This window comes from Podarcis cretensis (assembly GCF_951804945.1).
Source record: "Podarcis cretensis genome assembly, chromosome: 9".
NCBI lineage: Eukaryota > Metazoa > Chordata > Lepidosauria > Squamata > Lacertidae > Podarcis > Podarcis cretensis.
Genome location: NC_137178.1, coordinates 30,505,643 through 30,527,998, shown reverse-complemented (window position 1 = coordinate 30,527,998; position 22,356 = coordinate 30,505,643). Strand labels below are relative to the sequence as shown.

The window sequence follows — 22,356 nt, the reverse complement described above, 5'->3', positions numbered from 1 at the left end:
ATGATAAGTTTACTATATCTCAATAATGTAAGATTACATTCATATAAAATAATTGTTCCTCTGTGGGACAAAAATATTAAGGAGGGAACAGATGAATACTGGCAGAATTTCTTAATCCTCATGTAAGCTAGGCCCTGTAACACACAAACACACACACAGCCTCACATCAGCCTTTGCTCACAAGCTTATATAGTAAAGGGAGAGCGAGAATATATGAGGGCCAACCTGAGCTCTAATATAATGTTGTCTGTCCCATATGAAAAAAGGATCAAACTCATTTGCTTTTCCTCAGTGGCAGCTGGTAATATTTTGACTTGGTAGGGCGGCAAATTTAAACCCTGCTGTTTTCATTGTAATAGGATTTGCATGGCATTTATTTAGAAAATTGTGCCTTTACCTAGCTGCATAGTGCCACTGTCACCTCTTTTTAAAAAAACAACAACACAAACTTCAATTATTCATTGTACATCTTTGTTAAGAAAGATGTAAGATTAGCAAAAACATGGCTTCAACAAACTAGTTATAAAGAATATAAATTTAAATTCAATCGGAAGATGAAAAGATAAATTTGGGATAATTAATATTTTATGATTAAGCTTCAATAAGAGTATGTTAAATCCCAAAATTTGAGACATTAAATATTGGAAAATTATATTATATGAATTAAATCAAGTTAATAATTTGCTGGTAAAATTTATGTTTAGAAAGCAGGAACAAGAGATGTGAGGAAGTCCAAAGTTGAGAATGAAATGTGGATAATGGAAAATATTATGTTATTATGAATGCCTTTTATTGGTTATACAAAATTTAATAAATATTATTATAAAAAAAACAATTATTCATTGTACATCTATGGGTGATGGAAGAATTTCCATGTAAGATGGCCCAAGTATGATTCTCAGAAAAGATTAGCTCCATACCTCTTAGGGAGCCACACCACATAACATTAAGTGTTTGAATTCATGTGTTGATTACACCTACACAGGCATTTGGGGGGGGGGGGGACTAAACAAACACAAACCTATAAAATGTGGGGAACACTTGCTTCAAGTTGAATGTGATTTTCCTGCCCTCGAAAATCAATAGAACTTTTTTATTATCCAAAACATTTACTGCTCTAAATTAAAAGAACAAAGTTCACCAAGCAACAGACAAAAAAATGATTGCTTCATTTGAAGTAGGGCATATCAGAACATACTTGCAATGCATGCTTTGGTCCTGAAAATGTGAAATAATAATCTCTGCTCACATGCAGAGTCTATCAAACTAGCAAGTAATCATAATCAAGTCTCTTATGTCTGGAAGGGGCTGGAGGGAAGAATAGAAGCCAAACAGACATCATTAAATGTCGCTTTCAATATGGAACGTTCAACAATATGCCATATGAATTGCTAACGGCAAAATACACCAATGCCCTTTAGCATCTAGTGTTGTCATGCATTTTCTTCATATAAAGCAATATATTATCTTCAAATTAAGCATACTGTAATGTGGTATAGAAGGAATGATTGCTGTTCCTAGGTTCAAGCACACCAACGCTTCCAATTAAAAGAATAAACCAGTTATTTCACTGAGAAAATTAGCCTGTGCATATCCAAGATTTTTGCTAGAGATAATGTCCCACATTGTAAGAGAATTCAAAAGTTAATCTGTTTGTTTAAAGAAGCAAAATATTTACTTGTGGTTTGATTCACTGATCAAAAATAATGACCTCTTTCGGTCTTCATCAAGTATACCCTCCTTATTTCCAACCCAAAACCTTTCAATAAAGTATCGTATGCAGAAAAGCAGCATTTAACAACTTGTCCCATTTCCCTTTACATGACGTATCTTTAAAAAGGAGTTCTTGTTTTTTATCTGTAGCTACTCCGTTAAAAATATCCAGGAAAAACACAGTTCCTATTAAGCACCGTCACTGCAAGGGTCAAGCAAGAACACCGCCTTCCCCTGTTGTCACAGTTTTACAAATCAGCAATAAAGAATTGCAATCTTAAAACAGAAAAAAAGATAAGCAACGTCAGAACGGTCCAAAATAAAGCTTGAATCCATTAAGCCTTCTAATGATTAAGATATGGGTGTGTGCACGCCGTGCTACAGGTCAGCCTTTAATTGAAAGAATATTTTACAATAAAGGAATAATGAAAGACAGATTGAAAGCAAGACCTCAGTTCTTCCTGTTTCCTCTTGTTAGCATCATTTGTTCCTGCCCTCCCCACTGATCCTTGACCTTTAAAAATTGGTTGCATTATGGCCAGGAAAGGATAAAGTCAGTACCTTGCCAGGAAGATAAATATATAACCCTTTCTTTAAAGGCACGTTAAAAAAGAAAAAAGACATCCAGATTAGGCTTCTAATTTGTAAGATTGCACAAGCCCTGAGTAATGAACTCAAAACGCACATTTTGTTTAAACTGCAGCCCAGAAAATAGTGAACATCTGGCCAACACAAACGAGGTTTTTCAGATAGGGTTTGTTGAAGCACGTTTTGGATCAGATGCATCCTTTACCTTCTACTGTAAGTTGGCTTTGAGCACATGCTTATGTATCAGATGGCACCTATTTCCAGTGGCTTAGTGAACAATCATGTTCTCTTACCACCAACTAATTATTTGACCTCCCTTGCAACTCTTATTCAAAACAAGTAATCATTCTGAAACAAGAGACTACCTAAACAAAACAAAACAAAAATCTACAGTATTTGCTTTAAGGTTTTTTATGTGGTTCATGTAACCTTTGTAAAAGCAAATCACTGCCAGTTGCTGCATTTACCCACATCCTATTCTTCTACTTGTGTGACCTGCAACAAAATGTTGCAGTGTGAAATATTCTTCTTGTCCTCCATGACACTCCATTCCACAGTCAACATTCCATAGCTACCAAACACTCTCAGCTCTCACTAGCTGTTTGGGGGTTTCTCTGACCCCTTTCATACATATATACATATACATATACATATACATATACATATATATATATATCCTATTTCTGCAAACTAACAAGTTATTGATACTTCCTTCTTGTGCATGGGTGGAGCCATTTTGCTTACATAAGGAACACTCCCAGCCTAAATATCAGAAATAGACAAATGACCTAAAATTATTTCCACCTAGCATCAGTGGAAGGCTTTAAGGATGTAGCATAATAAAACCTTGTGCCATCACTGCTCCTAAGACAGCGCCCAAATTACAACAGGGCCAGAGGCACCCCATGTTGGAAATGTTCTGCCTGCTAAAATATGAGACCCCCGTCAGTATTGGCACCCCAACTAGCTCTTGTGAATACACTTATCTGGGCAAACATTCCCCTGATCTCTTGTTTTAATTAACCGTTATGTTGTTTTGATGAGATTGTTTATTGTAGATTATTTAGTTGTGGGTAGATGCTTATTTTTTACGTTTTGATGAAATTGTTTATTGTGTATTTTAATTATGTGTGACTATATTCTTTATCACTTGTTTTTTTACTTATAAACTACTCACAGGACACTTCAACAAGTAAGGAGCCTATTAATTAATTACCGTATTGCCCCAAATTTAGCCGCACCTGAATATAAGTCACTCCCTTAAAATTCCACAGGCACTCACACCCGTTCCGTTTTACCGTATGTCTGTTTCAGCAGCGAGATCGTAAAAGCTGATTTTTGTAAGGTCGCGAGTTTAAGCCGCACTTTAACTTTCCACGGTTGGCCTTTGGGGGGGGGGGAGAGTGAGGCTTATATTCAGGCCAATATGGTAATCAACAACAACAACAACCATCTTTTCTAACCATCCCCCCTTTTTAAAGAATGATCCCACAATTTGACTAAAATTGTGGTGGAATAAAATGTGGTGCTTCAGACTTTCATATCAGAATCCCTTATAAGTTATACATTCTAAACTCATGAAGAATCTTGCTGGATCAGATCAAAGGCCCATCTAGTCCTATTCTTATGGCAGCTGACTAGGAACTATAGGAAGCCCACAACCAACACCTGAACACACAGCAAGAACCACATCACGGCATTCACCACCTACAGAACAAGAAAAAGGAAAGTCTACTTTGTCAGACAGATATTCCTTCCTGGATTGGAACATGCATGGGCCACCCAGTAAGAAGCACAAGATTCAGGAATTTGGAAATGAGGAATGTCTCCTGCATATTAACATAAATAAAACAATTTTCAGGCACCTAACCTTTTATCAACATCAGATGAACCTTCGAAATTACAAATCTGTAATTCAGATTTAACAGAAGACAGAAAACTCTGCAGGATTTTCTAGCCTGGCCATATAGTCTGCTCTAACATTCTATTAATTCAAATATCTGGATTCAAAATGGCATGCAACATGTCAGATGGCTGTTGCGGTTGCTCGAGGGTAACCAGGCAGGACTCCAAACCTGTGTTTTACAGGTTTTTATTTTGGTGCAAAATATTTACAGTGAAGAGCCCCAAAGCTCATGTCTGGCTCAATCGCTAGCAGAATCCGGGAGTGGTCTTTTTTTGGACCTCCCCCAACATAAGTGTTTTGTTACCCCCAACCTTCTCCTTCCCTCTTTGTTCCTTAGGCTACACACAGGATGGGCGATGGGAAGGGTGTGTTTCCCTCCTGTCCGCCTTGCCCAGGAGCGGTGTTAAGGCTCCCACAAGCATTCTCTGGTCCTTGCACCTCTTCCCCACTAGAGGTGGGGCTTTCCTCGTCCCCGTAAGAGGAACTGCTTCGCAAGATTTTCGGAGGCTCCCTGTAACACAACTCCCCTTCTATTCCTCACTTCCGAGCCAATGGCAATTCCCTGACACAACAACAGCATTTTAAACCACACAAACAAGGGAAGGGCTGTCAAATTTATTTTCCCTAAACAATATGAAATTATTATTATTATTATGAAGAAATTAAATTTGCATATCTGAAGATCTCAGGGCAGTTCTCAGCAAAAAAAATACAAAATGAGAAAACAAAACACATAATACGTAAAACCAAAACAAAAGCAAAACAATAACCCCCCTCCCAAAAACACATTTAGAATGTCAATCAGCCCAACACCTGGTTGAAGAGAAACATTTTCACCTGACACCTAAAGATATGTATCAAAGCAGCCAGGCAAGGCTCCCTGGGGAGTGCATTCCACGTATGGGGAGCCACTGCAGAAAAGGCCATGGTGCCATCCTCCAGACCTCTCGTGGAGGAGGCACACAAAATTAGAGTTGTTCCTAGAGAATTGTGTTTATAAAAATGAATTTGGAAATGTTGGCTATATTGACTTGTTCTAGGAATGTCAGAATTACAAACCCACTGAATGAGAAAATGCCATGCGCCACCCCCTGGGTTCCAGGTTCATTTCCTACTTTCTCAGTGAAGGCACTTCAGGTAACAGGGATTAGAGCTATAAGCAAACACTACCCTATAGCGGGGCAGAGCATAGGAAGATGAATGTTAGGCAGCGTGGTTCATTTTATGTATGATCTCTTTAAAGACATGAAACCTAAGTATTCCTTGTCTATATGCCAAGTTTATTAAGTAAAAGCCTGTTGAGAATGTGCGCATTACTCAGACATTTTAAACACGGGGAAGGGATGTGTGTAATGTTACGAATTAGCTGTGAAAGCAATACAAGATTTATCCTGTTCATACAAGTAGAACCCTCAGGTCCTTTGCAACCTATACACTGCAAGTTCACTTGGCTAAACTGCTACATGGAGGCACATGTAATTTACAGTCCTTCATGAACAACCCAGAATTTGCTGAAACATGCCTCTTGGCCTAAACAGATGTTATGGCAAGGCATAGAAGGGGAAAGCAGATTGATTTCAATTCCAAGAGTTTTATTACACAGGAATTCTTTTCCACAACGATGACTGTACACACTTGCTTTATTTGCCAAGGCAGAGTGTCAGGAGAATTATTATTCTCAAGTCTAAAACTATTCACAGCTGGAAATAATTGCACTGAGAAGAACCAATTCATTAACAGAACACTAGTTCTAAAAGTTAACCTAAATAAAAAATAGAGTTTGGCCTAAAGAATATATAAAAGTGCAATTTTCTCATTCAGTGGGTTTGTAATTATGATGGAAAGTATCCTTATAAAAGGCCAGACACCCAACTTTTCCCCACGGGCCGATTTTGACAAACCTGTCAATCACCTGACATCATAACAACATCAGGTGACTGATAACTGTCAAAAGTCCCCTTCTGCAGCACTTCTGAAATGCCAGACAACCAGCTGGCCATCAGGAGTTTCAGAAGAGCTGTACAAAGCGCTTCTCACAGAAAGCTAACTGACAGGGGCAGATATGAAGAGGAAAAAGAAGTTATCAGCCAAGATTCAAGCAAACATGACTCAAAATATATAATTAGATGTGTGTGAGTCTAATTAAATACAACATTCGAAAACATATGTGGAACAAATGAATGAAAAGGAAAGACGAGAGTTCCACTGTGGAGCTTATATTGACGAGCAGGTATATTTAGCATCGCAGCCCAAGTTTGACTTCTCTTAGTTCCATCACAGTGTCCATTTAAGAAAGGGCTGGGGGGATTGTTTCTGGATGCAAGCAGAAGATCAGCATGTTCCATCTTGTTTTACACATGTTCCCTCAAGCATCAACAGCCAGATGTAACTACTTCTACATAAAAGCAATTACTCCAAACCGATGTTCTTAAAAATAACCCACAAGCATATGTTACAGCTTTGGTCAACAAAAGCCATTATGCCTTGCATGTGGACACACAGGCAGTGCTGTGTCAGGATGTTACCTCCTAGGAGAGAGAGAAAAGTCGATTGTTCACTTCATTTCCAAGATTTAACAGGTCCAGATTGTGAACAGACTACCAATAATTTGTAGAAGTCATTTCTATGCTTGTGGTTTTATTTGCAAGTTATGCAAGCACTCATGTTCCTTGCAGCCAGGATGAAGATTTATAAAACATCATGAAGGACAAAAAAAAATTATCTTTTAAGCCCATTCCAAGTAATTGCCTAGAAAAAACTTGACAGTTTCCAGCAATACTTACTTTCAGGGGTCTAAAACTTGTTTTGTGCTTGTTTACTTAGACGTTAAGACCTACAAAGCTCAATGGGACCGGCTACCCAGTGAGGCTGTCTAGGATTTTAAACTTGGGTGGATCTACACTCATGGTTTTAAACATTAAGGGAGGGTCAAGGAATGGTTTTGATAACATATATGGACACATGACATCCTAGTTTTAACGTTCATGATACATCATTAAAATGTGACACCAAGAGGGTGCTGCAGAGCAACCAGCAGCAGGGAGACAGCATTTTGACGGAGATAAAACAGGATAAAAAACGCTTTAATTTACAAGCATGCCCTGTGGTGTTTCAGAACGACATATCTACTATCGTTCGATTAATGCTAAACAGGTCAGTGTAGATCCAGCCCTTGATTTCCTTTTTCTTTAGTTAGTAGTAGTAGTACCGTATTTTTCGCTCTATAGGACGCACCATAGGAGGGGGAGAACAGGGGAAAAAATTTCTCCCCCTCTCTGCTCAGCGCCCCTTCAGCGAAGCAGCAGGAGAAACGGAGCCCCTTCCATTTCTCCTCCCGCTTCACTGAAGGGGCGCCACACAGCTCTCTCTCTCTCTGCTGAAGCCAGGAGAGTCTTGCTCTCCCGACTTCAGCGAAAGGAACCCGAAGCCTTTGGAGCGCAGCACAAGGTCCCACTGCGCTCCAAAGGCTTCAGCGAAAACAACGTGAAGCCTCCGGAGCGCGGAGGGAGCGCTCCCTCTGCGCTTCGGAGGCTTCGCGTTGCTATCGCTGAAGCCAAGGAGCCTGCATTCGCTCCATAGGATGCACACACATTTTCCCTTAATTTTTGGAGGGGGAAAAGTGTGTCCTATAGAGCGAAAAATATGGTAGTTGTTGTTGTTATTAAGGTAACATATATTGTTTAGCAGCAGTCCCACTGCCACTGATTTTGTCCCGCTCTCCAGCCCAAACTGATTTTTGAACTCTGGGGAGGTTAAAAGACACTTCAGCAGTTCTGTGCGGGGAACAAACATCCACAAATGTGCACACATGGAACATGTGGAGACATGGACTAGCATACAAAGGGAAGTCCCTGGAGAGGGCAGTCAACGGGAAAAACCAACCCGAACTTTGCAGATGTACCACAGAACAAAAACAATTCTCAGCATGTCATTGTGATGGAGCATCTTCCATACCCAGCTGCAACCTCAGAGTTTAAATCATGTGCAATTCCTTTCAGTATTTGAGTCTGTAACTTTTTAAGAAGTCTGCACAGTGTAGCCAACAATATCTTTTAAGATAAGCGCTAGCATTTTTCAAGCCAGCATTTCCATTCACTGTAAACAAGATGACCCTTCTCAGTTCCTGAAAAATAAATTTACATTCATAATCAGTCCTGCCTGAAACTTACAGGCAGCCTTAGAAGGATAAATTTATAAGGAATTGCTATATTTGGAAGCCTATGTTGCTAGGCACTTTATAACTGTTTATTCCACTTACATCCTCATTGCCCAGCTAACATGCCATTTGTTATGCTGTTTTTGAAATACAGCGGAGGTCTCCCTTTGTAGCATTATAAACATTTAGAGAAATAAAACTCTCATCAGCTTCTACCAGAATGGCCAGTGGTCAGGGATGAAGGGAGCTGTAGCCCAAGAACATCTAGAGGGCACTGTGTTGGGTACCGCTTCCTAAGAAGAGCAGAGACATATTACCACATAGTGGTAGCAACTGTTTAGACAGGAGAAATCAGAGCATTCTGAAAATATTCCAACCCCAACCAAGTAACTTTTCAGAACAAGTCAAAACAGGAAACAGTGGAAAGCTAGGAAACAATTAATTCCAAGATTATTTTCCCACAATGCATAGCACTGTAAGTTAATACTGTCTCCCTCCCCCATTAAAAAGTGTTGTGGAATACACATCATTTAAGAAGAAGACGACGACTTAAGAAGCTTAAGAAAGGAAGCAGCATTCTTTTTAGGTAAGGGTATCCTCTCAGTCTTTTGGAATACTTGCCTTTCAACAAAAGATTGTACTCGAGGCGTTCAGAGCTCAGGGAAATGCTTTGGAGAAGACAATACTCTGTTTATGGTGAGACATGCTTCCCGTAAAGGACCCAGAAAACTGAGTTTCCCAGAGGGCAATGGCATAAGGTAGAAGAGGTAGAGGAAAGTGAAATGTCTTTGACAGTATGTTTCCTTGCAATGCACAAGTTATCGTTCAGTAAAAGATTTTATTTGGGTATGGTTTACTGTAGTCTTGCCTTTTACAGGAATTCAAGAGAAAAAAAATCTGTACGAAATCAGAAAAAATGCAATTAAGTGAAAGTGAGCTATTCCTGTCCCGAAAGGCCAAGTAAGGGAGCATCAACAAAAAATATACATGGATACAAAACCACTGCAGTGGTATATATAACAGCTCTTATCAATCTTATGGATACAAATGGTGTGAAGGATTTTGTATAGAGGGGAGCTCATTTTATTTAAAGGAAAAAATGTTTGTTTGTTTTTAAACATTATAATGAGATATATCGTTGCCTAGTTATGCAGTCAATGATGCTTTGCTGCATAAATTATATTTTATAAAACAAATCTGGACAAATCTATCCAATGGCTAAACTGGTTTTTGAAGGAAGAACACCTTCTTAAAGAAAACATTCTACAACAAGCTCTATTAAGAAACTTTACCATCTGTAATTTTTTTAAAAAAATGGCAGGAGACTTCGTATTTTATAATAGAATACACTAATAGCCTAGGTTTACAAAACAGTGAAGCAAGCTATACATGCAATTATTTCAGGTTCTTTATTATTTTAAACTCTTAAATCTAAATGTTCTGTTCATAGAGTTGTAAGCAATTTCTTTCAGCTAGTGGATATGTTTAGATTGGTTGAAACCATTATTCCACCACTAGATGTCACCCTAGTATAACAATTGATGAAGAAAGCTCACAACAGAAGGGCTCACTTTTTAATACCAAAGCTTTGCAAATATGCCACTGAAATTATTGAAGTTATTGCCATTTGTAATAAAATACTGTTCACTTTACACAAAATAAGCAGTGGAATCTTATGCACATTCAATCTGAAGTCAGTTCCACTGAGCTCAATGCAACTTACTCCTAATTTTCTGATTCAGTTATCTATAAGCTTACATACTCTTCAAATCAGCATAGTACTGCATTGTCCAAAATAAATATAGCCACACCTATTTTTTAATTTGTACCACAGTCTGCTTAATTAGAGGGTTTACCCTAGCAGTCCGCTGGACACAAAACACCATGTTCAGAAAAGTCACGTGAGTTAAATGTCCCCTAAACATAATTCAAATGTTAAGAAGGTTGTCAATTGTTGCTGTTTTTTTGATAGATGATTTGCTGTTTAAACAATCAGTTAAATTTGAATACATTTGCATGTCACAAAAACCAGACAACAAATGTCTTTTTTGCAATATTAAGGAAGTATGAGCAAACGCACAATTGAACAAAGTTTACATTCCTCAAAAGGAAAAGTCCTATTTAATGTATTGTATTATTTCTGTGGGTTAAATCACAGAGCCTAGGACTTCCCGATCAGAAGGTCGGCGGTTTGAATCCCCACGACGGGGTGAGCTCCTGTTGCTCGGTCCCTGCTCCTGCCAAACTAGCAGTTCGAAAGCACGTCAAAGTGCAAGTAGATAAATAGGTACCGCTCTGGCGGGAAGGTAAACGGCGTTTCCATGCACTGCTCTGGTTCGCAAGAAGCGGCTTAGTCATGCTGGCCACATGACCCGGAAGCTGTACGCCGGCTCCCTTGACCAATAAAGCGAGATGAGCGCCGCAACCCCAGAGTCAGTCACGACTAGACCTAATGGTCAGGGGTCCCTTTACCTTTACCTATTATTTCTCACTGACTATTACAGTACAGTAAACACAATCAAAATGACCTCCACAAACTGGATAATGAACAACTGTTCCTTCTTTTCAGCCTTGCTTATTAAAATTTGTCTTCACTGACAAGAACTACACACTCATTCAGCTATTTATTTGATACAAAAGTGTTTATAGCTCACCTGCTTCTTTGCACACGGCAGCTAGGTCTGCTCCTACATATCCATGGGTGCTGTCAGCCAACTGAACCAGCTCTGTTGCCGTCAGTGAATGAGGAACCTTGTTCAGAAGCTTATTGAAAATGTCCAGTCGGTCCTGAGCGTTGGGAACCCCAATTTCTATCTCCTTATCAAAGCGACCAGGTCTGCGCAGGGCTGAATCCAGAGCATGGGGGCGATTAGTTGCCCCAAGTACTAAGAGTTGCCCTTCATTGCCTTCCTGAATGACCAACACAAAACAGGTTCACTGTGATTCAGGAACAATGTGGTATCATCAAAAGCACTGTGCTTTGGGATAGGAGATTGAGGTTTATATCTCCACTCAACCATGAGACTTAGCTTTCAGGCTAAGGCGAAATTCTATGCATGCTATCCTGGAACTATGCAGTGCTTTTCACACTATTTACAGAATACCATTACCTTATAATAATTACAGATGAGGACACATAAATAAGATTTATGAGCCCAATCCCAGTGAAAAGGGGCCTTATTTTTGTAATATGTAAATTTACCAACTCATCGCCAAAGAATTCCACAGGAAGGTAAGTTGTATGAACACAACCATTTTTTCATGCACACCCCAGAGCCAGTAACTCCATCATAGTTTACTTACTGATCCAATGCCATCCATCAGTGTCAATAAGGATGCTACAATTCTTTTCTCAACTTCATTCTGTGCCCCTTCTCTCTTTGGGCAGAGTGCATCGATTTCATCAATAAATATAATGGATGGGCAGCTAAAAAGGAAATAATGGAAAGCAACACGTCTCTTGAAACAGGCACATTAGGAAGACACAGCCAGATAGATCTCATCCACTCTCTCCCTTTAAAGCACTGAAATGGTTATTGAAATTCTGCATCGGCTAGTTAGAACACCAAATCATGGCACACCTCTAGCCATAGGAAATGTTTTGTAACATTTCATAACCCCCAACAAACAGGGCAAAGAACTGAAGCGAAGTTTATCTCATGGCACAGCCCAAAATATCCTGAAGTATAAAGGGAAAACATGTACTGTATACAGTTTCCTCCAAAAGATGGCTTCACCCAAAAGAATTATGGGAACCACAGTTCATTTTTAGTCCTAAGTGTTGTTAGGATAACCCCAATTTGCTTCCCAGAGCCACAACTGACAGAGTGATTTAACCATCAGTCCCTCTTCCCAGGGAATTCTGAGAACTGTAGCTCTTTGAGGAGAGCCCTCAGCACTCTTAACTACCAACTCTCAGCTCCCACCTCCAAACAATCCAAGCTAAAATGCAACAGGTAAATAATTTGAGACAAGATTAGTCAAATGTCAAAGGCTCAGACTTTTCTTATGACCTATTGATAAGACCTAATAATCAAAATACAGGGCAGAAATCTTACCTGATAATAGGCCAGAATTCTAGCCGAGAGTCAAACCACACATGGGACAAAACGATTTGAAGCAAAAGAACTAACAGCTAATAGAATTTAATTTAATTTAATAATATAAAGTATTTTTTACACTTTTGATTAAGCAATCTATAATTTTTTCCAAACTAATAAATGCTTGTGAAATGCCAAGTTTTATTTATCAGCATATGTGTAATAAAAACAAGCCAATAAGTTCCAAATGAATTGGATGAAAAGTCTTTTGTTCAGCTTTGAAATTCTTAGCCTTTTTATCAGAAGGGTCTATCAACAACTATTAGTCATGATGGCTGTACATTTTTATAGTACATTTGAGTGATCAAAGCACTTCACGTATTCTTATAACAGCCCTGGAAGGTGAGTATTATCACCCTTAGACTGCAGGTGGTAGGACTGAAGCCAAGAAAGAGTGGCTTGACTAAAGCTACCAATTAAGTTCCTAGCAAAATTCAAATGGGTGACTTCTTGGACTGCAGCTCAGTCTCCTAGCCACTATGGTATACCAACTCTCATAACCCACAATATTAAACACAGTTATGCAGATACAATGCCCATTTTTTTCCATGGGATGACTTCCAAGTAGACATGTACAGGATGGTTGTGTAAACTTCATAGAGATACCTGCAAATTCAATTCTGGTCTAAAAATAGTCTGAGGTGTAGCTTAACACCTGAACAAAGAGGCTTCCGGTATTTATTTATTTTTAAATCATTTTTATTGAGTTTCCAATAAAAACAGCGGCTTCAGGTATTTTTAACTCATCTAGTACACAGTTATGCAACAATAGTGGGGAATGTGAGGCCCAGGGTGTGTGGCAAATGTGGCCCTCTGCGACTCTCTATCTGGCCCCTGGAATATGGTCCTTCTTCTGACTACACTTCCTCTCCTCTCTCCTTAGGCCATGCCCCTAATCAGCCTGACTTTGAACCCTCCCTGAGTGTTTCTGCCTGGCTGGAATGTGTTCTTGATCTCTGATAATGCCTCTTCGTTGCCTAGGGAGTGGGGTGTGTGAGAGTGTGTAGAAATTCGCCTAGCACACAAAGGTAACATTCACATGTTTTGTTCTGCTTTCACCTCTGGCCCTGGTCACTAGACAAAATTTCACAAGCCTCTAAGAATTCACAGGCTATAACAGAGACTCTAGGGCTCAAACCAGGAATCTCATGTCCTGGGCTTGGAAGCTAACAAAACTGAACCATTTAGAATAAAAAAAAAATTCCCCAAAAGAGCACAACCATACCGTGAGGAGGCTTCGGCAAATATCTGTCGCAACTTGGCTTCACTTTCACCGTAAAACCTGCAACAGAATCAAAAACCATTTAGCAGCTTATTTTGGTCTGTTTACAAAAACTTGGGCATTTTATTCACGCAGTTCTCCCCATGGGCACATATACTTAAACACTGTATAAACAGTTCCATATAAACAGATCATCAATCATTCCTTCACTTCTCTTGACGGATGTAGAAGTGACCTATTTTCCAAAAAAATACTGCCACTCTTAAGTGGGTCTTTGTTTTGTTTTAAGCAGGTACAAAACAGCAACTGTAGCTGGAGGGCAGGAAAAAGCAAAGCAAGGATAAATAAATTAGGAAGACTTACTTGCTTATTATTTCTGGGCCGTTAATGGTGGAGATGTGAGCCCCAACCTCATTTGCAATTGCTCTGGCTATCAGGGTTTTCCCTGTTCCTGGAGGACCATAGAGAAGCACCCCTCGTGGAGGGGGGATTCCTTTAACGAGTCAGATAGAAGAGGAAGAGATCACATTTCATGGACTGGCAGAGATTTTAAAATTAATAATGATAATGATGCAACTACTCCTGTAGTGACAAAGACAAATGATTCTGAAAAATACCATTAACTGTATATGAAGAAACTAGCATCTTGCAACTTTTGCAATGAGATCTCCCACACCTACAATATTTCCAACTACCATATTTTTCACTCTATAGGACGCACCCGACCATAGGACGCACCTTGTTTTAGAGGGGAGAACAAGAAAAAAAAATCTCCCCCTCTCTGCTCAGCGCCCCTTCAGCGAAGCGGCAGGAGAAACAGAGCCCCTTCCATTTCTCCTCCCGCTTCACTGAAGGGGCGCCATGCAGCTCTCTCTCTCTGCTGAAGCCGGGAGCGTCTTGCTCTCCCAGATTCAGCAAAAGGAACCTGAAGCCTTCGGAGCTCAGCAGGAACTCACGCTGCACTCCAAAGGCTTCAGACGGCTATCCCTGAAGCCTGGAGAGCGAGAGGGGTGGGTGCGCAATGACCCCTCTCGCTTTCCAGGCTTCGGCGAAAGCAACGCGTAGCCTCCGGAATGCGGAGGGAGCACTCCCTCTGCGCTTTGGAGGCTTCGCGTTGCTATCGCTGAAGCCAAGGAGCCTGCATTCGCTCCATAGGACGCACACACATTTCCCCTTAATTTTTGGAGGGGGGAAAGTGCATCCTATAGAGTGAAAAATACGGTACATATCTCAACTGCACATTTCTATGAACAATTTTAAACAACAGCTGTACATTTGTGCCTTTTGAAAACTATGTCATTAAAAAGCAGGTCTGCCTCAACTTTTAAAAACCCTTTAAAGATATCAAATCTTCTATCTCACTCTTTCTGGTACAGTGGACCCTGTCGTTACGTACCGCTCTGGATACGAACACAGCAGACCTGAAAGTGTATGCTTCTGGGTTTCACCATGCGCACATGCGCAGAAGCACTCAATTGCACCGTGCGCATGCGCAGGAGCGGTGCCTCTGCCTACAGACTTTTTGGGTTGCAAACGGACACCCAGAATGAATTTAATTTGTATTCGGAGGGTCCAATGTATTGGCAACACAATACTTCTAAAAGCAAAATTAGGGTGCTAGGGCTGAAGTCGAAAAGACAGGTCATAGAATCATAGAATTTGTAGAGTTGGAAGGGACCATGAGGGTCATCTAGTCCAACCCCCTGCAAGGCAGGAATATTTTGCCCAATGTGGGGCTCAAACCCATAACCCTGAGATTAAGAGTCTCCTGCTCTGAGCTATCCCAGCTGCTAGGGAGTAAGTGCTATGGCAAACAGTGAGACTTAAACAGGAATAAAATTGCTACAACACAGCTACAATCCTATGCACACTTACTTGACAGTGATACCTGCTGAACTCAATGAGACAGGCTTCCAAGAGAACAGGGACACAGGATTGCATTGCAAATGTTTTGAAGCCATACAAGCTTCCAACAGAATCCAGCCAAAGTTCATACTGGAGTCCCATGGATTTTCAGTGGGCCAGGCACATATTTAATTCTTCTACTGATATTGACAGTGCGGTCCTAACTCTGCCTACTCAGAAGTAAGTTTTATTTACTTCCGATGCTGGGCACAACTGTAGTACTTACAGCCTACATATCAATGTTAGCTTACAATGCTGTACAATACAGATTTTTTTTAAAAGTTACTAAGTATAGTTTAAAGATAGTGTTGATTACTGAAGCCCACTGAAACACAATAAAAACGTAATAGAAAATGAACTGCAATCCTGATCTTACAAAATAATAAAGATGCTAAAACACATTAATTATTACAACAAAAAGCATTGCCATCCACACACACACACCACATTCTTAAGCCAGAGAACAAACAGTCTGCAAAACCCTGAACAGATTATTCCATTACCTTACGTGCCTGAAAAGGTATAACAGAACAGCGAGTAAAATCAGTTATAGGCAGCAGCAAAAGATCTATCATCAGAGCAGAAAGAATGCTCCTCTTTGCAGGGGAAAGATATGCAAATATTTAATAGCAAGTTGTTAACAAGACATCTAATTCACATCTATCCTACCATAACTTCTAAACAGGCCAGGCTGCTTCAGGGGAAGTTCAATCATTTCTCTTATGGTTTTTAGCTGGTTATCGAGTCCACCTATAGAGCTGTAAGTAACCTTCGGTTCCAGATTACATTCTTCTGTTTCTTTAGTTCGAGATTCAATGAAATTTATCCTAGTCCTTGAAGATATGAAGTAAAATGGCTCAGAGCTCAATGATGCTCCTGTCTGATTAGTTTGCAGTAACCCTTCAGCGGGAATGCAGGCCTCGCCACCTTTTAACTTGGTAGTTTCAGGTACAGGAGTGGAGGCTGCAACATGGTCACCAAATAACTGTGTTGAACCAGAAATCTCTTCCTCACACACCATGGTATCTATGGAGGCATTAACTGATAAACTGTGATCCACCTGCTTGCATGGAGTGCTGGTAGATGTTCCTTCTTGACTGTCTTCAATGAGCAGTTTGTCAAGTTGCACAGATAAGTCAAAATCACTGGTATCAAGTGACAATTTCTGTTCTAGCTTCGAAACGGGTCTGTCCTCCATTTCCCGCAGAACCCCATCTGTTCCTTTCACCTTTGTAACTATCAGGTTACAACATCGGCCATAGAAAGTGATTTGCAGGAGGTTTCCTGGTAAAACCACCTTTCCATCTATAAGAAACAAAACAGGAGATCTTAAAAGCAGTTCGTGTTTAAAAGCTACAGTGTAAATAAATGCTTCATTCCAGCTATGCAACAGAAATTCAGGAGAGACTCCCGCTGGAGGAAAACATTATTTTCCCTAATTCCACCTTCCAACCAGCACTGCCTTCCACTCTGTTCTATAAGATTCCCCGCCTTCCAGAACAGCTTTTCAGGTGCCACATGAGGAAATTGGTAAAAGCTGCCCCCCTGCACCGAGGTTGTATAGTGGACAGAGTTCGTCCCATAGGCAGTCTAGATCAAACACAGTGTCTTACCTTTGGTGCAGTGTTTGTAATTTATTTCTGTATTTTTATATTAGTTTTGCCTTCTCACAGTATTATGCATGTGGCTATCCGATGGAATGGTGATAATGTTGTTTTTTAATTGTATATTCCCTAGCTATTTTTCTTATTCTCAATAAATAAAAGCTTTTTTAAAAAAAAATGGGAAATGGAAAAATAAAGGAAGGTGGAGGAATATAAAAATAAAGGAATTTGAAATATAGGCAATGGTGTGGCTGAAGTGTGAAGTTTCAAATCTTCTGAATTCTCCCATTCTTTCTATTACCATTAAACCAGAGTCATGTATTGACTATTTGAAGACTCAATCCTTACCTACAGAACTTTTCACATGCTGGGTGACAATATGGAAGAAGAAAGGAAATGCAGTATTTTCTGTCAGTTTTTACAATTATAATAACAATAGTAATAATTTATTATTTATACCCTGCCCATCTGGCTGAGTCTCCCCACACATTAGCACAGAATGTATTATTTAGCATTCCAAAGAAAAAGAAAGAAAGGAAGAAAAGTGATTAGAAGGGAATAATACACCAAGAACAAATAGATTAAAACCCATACCTAGATTTCTTAGGAGACTGGCAGTCAACTCGTCCACATTAAGGCAAGCATCTTCGCTCCTGGAAATGTGTGGGAAAATTACAACATGGCACTATATTACCCACATCAATAATAACTGATGAATAGAAAGTTATTGCTAAAGCAAGTGTAATTCAAGAACAACCACATGTAGCCTAGCATAAGAAACTAACAATAAAAGTGTAATTCAAGAACAACTCACATGTCCCACTAGCAGACACTCATAAGAGGACTTCCACTAGTGTCATGGGGTTCCCCCACTCCTTCCCCCTCCACGCGCCCCCCCCCCAGGCGGCTCTCGAAAGCCAGAGAAACCATAGGGAGGGGAGGGGTGGGGTGGGGTGGGGTGGGTGTGTTCTGTCTTGGCCATTGGAAGACTGGAGAAAATGCATATATTTTCAACATACCTCAGCTTCAAATGTACGTCCTCTGCCTGCATAACAGCACCAGTCACCGGCTCGACGATGACTGTTTCGCCAAGTCCCACTTTCAGATTTTTTTGTGTAATTCCACTTAAGCCAATTTTTCCACCAGGAAAGCCGGCAACAGGCCATGCAGTACAAACCTATCCAAAATATAACACACAGAACCAGCAATTAACAAATCTTAAACAGCTCCTCTCAATCCTCAGGTTTTGGCGGGGGGCAGTGAGCACAAGGGAGGAACAAACAGGGGCAAGGAACATAGCTCACAAAATGTCCCAGGTTCAATCCCCCGTGTCTCCAGATAGGACTGGGAATGTCCCATCTGAAACCCTGGAGAGCACCTGCTAATCAAAGCTACATGGATCAGTGGTCTCACCTGTTAAAAGGCAACATGGGAAGACAAGAAGCATTTGGTATATATTCCAGGTCTCTCTCTCTCTCTGGTTACATTTGGGCTCTCTTGGACCAGAAGCTGCATAGATGCAAAAACAGCACTGTGCTGCTTCCCTTACTTGTGGGTAGGAGGTGCAAGGGCTGTGTGATTCCATTCTGGATGCAATGGGAAATTGCAGTTCACCAGAAAGGCCACAACACTTCAAAGAAATTGCTTCAGAGACTTGAGTTCTATCATCTCTTCCCTTCCTTCCTTCCTTCCTTCCTTCTCCTCCCTGTACCATCACTTTCCACAAGCTCCAGGAAATCATAGTACTGGAGATAATAGCACAGCCTTTATTGCCTCTAGTACAGGAGAGGGCAGGATCTATTGACAAATCTCTGGTAATTTGCAATAGGCTCCTATTTGTTTAACAACAAATTCCATGTCAATTGGTAGAACTGGCACTACTACACGTGCCACATAATGCTTGATCCACGTTTGTGAGAATTCGGCCGTTTAGTGTGGCAGTACCTCAACTTTAGGGATGTGGGTGGCGCTGTGGGTTAAACCACACAGCCTAGGGCTTGCCGATCAGAAGGTCAGCAGTTCGAATCCCCGCAACGGGGTGAGCTCCCGTTGCTCGGTCCCTGCTCCTGCCAACCTAGCAGTTCGAAAGCACGTCAAAGTGCAAGTAGATAAAGAGGTACCGCTCCAGCGGGAAGGTAAACGGCATTTCTGTGCGCTGCTCTGGTTCGCCAGAGGTGGCTCAGTCATGCTGGCCACATGACCCGGAAGCTGTACGCCGGCTCTCTTGGCCAATAAAGCGAGATGAGCACCGCATCCCCAGAGTCGGTCACAACTGTACCTAATGATCAGGGGTCCCTTTACCTTTACCTCAACTTTGGAATTCCCTGCCTATTGAGATCAAGCAGGTGCCTTCAATTTACCCTTTTCAGTGCCTTCTAAAAACATTCTTCTTTAGACTAGCGTACCCAGAAAGTTGAGGTCATTTTAATCTGTTGTAGTATTTTAGCTTCTGTAGGTTTGAAAGTAGGGCTGCAAACATTTTTATTTTATTGTATTGCCTTATCTTTTTATAAACTGCTTTGAGGTTGTTGTTTTTAATAATCTAGCAATGTATAGATTATATGAAATAAATGAATCACAGCAGTGACTGGTCTACTGTAATCTGCTCTTTGTGGGGTTTCCCTTGGAATTGTTCTGGAACCTGCAGTGGTGCAGAATGCTGCAGGGAGGTTTGTTTGTTTGTTTGAATTTATACACCGATTGTAAACAACAACAACCCTCAAAGTGGTTTACAAAAATTAAAACAGTAAAATCAAGCTGACTTCGAAGCTCACTTAGCTCAGCCCATGGAAATGAAGTTCAACAACATCTGGAGGGCGAAAAGTTGCCCACACCTAGAGAACTTCATAAGTTCTGAGGGACTGATCACTTGCTGAAAAGCATCAAACCCCAATATCAGAAATTTCTTTCTCAACATAAAGCTTAGAAATCAGCCAAGCCTTCTCCCAGGAAATCCCATGGAAGGGCTCAACGCGTGTTTGAATTGCTTCCCACTGATTTAGCATAATCATTCTTCCACCATCACCACCACATCCCAACAATTCAACATGAAAAGAATCATCACCTCTTGTTTTCCATTTTTACTGGTGAGCAACACTGGTCGGCCTATGCATATATTTGCCAGTTTCATGTTGTTGAGGGCCAGCTGCACAAGAGATCTTCTGTAACTTTTGGGGACTTTGTCGTCTGCTAAAATTAAAGAAGAAACAATGTGTGCCGTGATTTATCATTTGCTCAAGCAACAATTTCTAGCCATGGAAAATCTATTCCCCCCCCCCCCCCGCCGCCCAAAGAAAAACATTTTGAGTAACAGACTACTGTTGGCACAGAAATTATTGTGTCTAATTTTGTATCAAATGTTGTTTACACTATTGGACCTCACAATCACCCATAACAGACTATGAAAGTGCAAAAATGTTTGTTTATGCAAATAATCAATATCTAAAGCAAGCAACCAGAAAAACTCTAAGACACCATCCTAAAAATTTCTGTGCTGGATACATGTTCAGATTTTGCTACAGATATTTGTTTTAAATAGACCTTGGCTGTGTTTGTATGAACACATGCAGTATAGCCTTGAGAATCTTAGAGGAAAGGAAATCAATCTGGGAAAATAAATAAGCAACCTGCCTCTCCCTCACTTGTTTCCTGTGAACCACTTTACAGAATTGAGACTTTGCAGGTCATAACGAGTAGGAATGTGGATTTTTCCTGCACACATATCTGACACACACCAAAGGGGGGAAGGGAGTGTTTTCAAGATACCAATGAAGAAAGACGCCTGCGTGTTAAACACATTTGAAGTCACCCTATAAACTCGTGTTGGAGGCAACACAAAACTCAAGTTGCTCTTTGGAGTTCCTCTTTGGGAACTATAGAGCAGCACAGGAATTTACAACTCACTCAACCTAAATGATGGAAGTTCTGCATCCCCATCAAAGAAAAGGAGGATCCAGGACAAAACTGCAAGACAGAGGGAAAGTGTGGCATAGCTACGAAAGCACTGAACTTAGACCGGGTGGGTGGGCGGGCGCCCAAGATTCATTTGCATGGAGCTCAGCGAGTGATCGTGGGCCAGTCCCACTTTCCCAGGGTGGCTGTGAACAGGAGCAGGGAGGGGCATCGAGGGTGCAAGCCAACCACGCTCGCTTGGCTAATCGTAGTTGTTTTAAACAAGCTCCACATGAGGGACTCCGACGTCTCTGAGAAAAACCGGTTCCAGCTGAGTCGCTTAGCTCCGGGCTGCCAGCCTTACCTTTGCTCAGGAACTCTGCAGCAGCCAAGCTCAGCCTGCCGGGAGCCTCGGGAGCCGCCTGCCGCAGGGCAAGCGGAGAAGCGGCGTCCGGGTGAGGAGGCCGCCCTTTGCTTTTCCTCCTGCCGGAGGAGGACATGGCACCGGGCAAGAGGGGAGCACGCGGGAGGCGGCGCAACGGAGCCGGAGATGCTTCTCTCCCGAGGAAGGCCGGCGCCGCCCAAAGAGGAGCGCTGCTCGCAACGCGGCCGAGCGGCGTCCCGCGCAACCTCCCACTTCCGGACCCGATCGCGAGCCTTGGTCTCCTCCATATGCGGGGCAGGGATGGTTGGAAGCACATAGGAGCCAATGGTAAAAGCGAAACAATAGGGGTCCCTTTCCCCGAGACGCTTTGAAACAAAAATATAAAAAATAAATAAATGTGTGGCTGTTGTTTTTTTAAAAAAGAAAGTTAGTGCCAGGGATCTGCACATCTTTTAAGATGCGCAAATGGGACTCTCTTAGGGAACTATTGTTTTTTTTTAAAAGATATTTATTTTTTGACAGAAAAGAAAAAAAATAAAAAATAAAAAAGCATCAGGAAAATACAAAACAACATAGTCAATCACCAACATAGCTCAAATAAGAAAAAAGAAGTTAAGCAAAAGAAAAACTCCAATTTTTAAGTTCGTATTTACATAGCTTACTTTCTTGACCTCCTCACACCTCCCTTTTTTGTGTTCCTCTTTGTTCAATCAAATACAGCAAATCCTTACCCTTTTTCAAAGCTGGTTTCCAATTATTAAAATCACTTCTATTATGTCTCCAATCTTTCCTCTTTATGTTTAAACACCTTTAACCTATTATTTACTTTGACATAATATAACTTTGATTTTTCACCGTTTTTCTATTACATTTTAGCATACTTCTT

General features: G+C 40.8%; 1 protein-coding gene across 2 annotated transcripts in view; it reads right to left on the bottom strand.

The window, feature by feature from the left end:
- The window catches only part of AFG2A (AFG2 AAA ATPase homolog A), a 178,897-nt gene extending 156,957 nt beyond the window's left edge, over window positions 1–21,940 (bottom strand). Inside the window, exons 1-9 of one of the 2 annotated variants that reach the window (XM_079990510.1) lie at window positions 21,450–21,940; window positions 20,259–20,380; window positions 18,214–18,371; window positions 17,789–17,847; window positions 16,260–16,895; window positions 14,049–14,178; window positions 13,689–13,745; window positions 11,667–11,790; window positions 11,018–11,273 (exon numbers count right to left, since the gene is read on the bottom strand). In XM_079990510.1, the coding sequence (XP_079846636.1) occupies window positions 11,018–11,273; window positions 11,667–11,790; window positions 13,689–13,745; window positions 14,049–14,178; window positions 16,260–16,895; window positions 17,789–17,847; window positions 18,214–18,371; window positions 20,259–20,380; window positions 21,450–21,786 (1,879 nt within the window). In that variant the 5' untranslated portion in view covers window positions 21,787–21,940. Of the gene's footprint in view, window positions 1–11,017; window positions 11,274–11,666; window positions 11,791–13,688; window positions 13,746–14,048; window positions 14,179–16,259; window positions 16,896–17,788; window positions 17,848–18,213; window positions 18,372–20,258; window positions 20,384–21,449 lie in introns of both variants that reach the window. The other variant, XM_079990509.1, reaches the window with a different exon arrangement.
- Window positions 21,941–22,356: the final 416 nt, after the last annotated feature.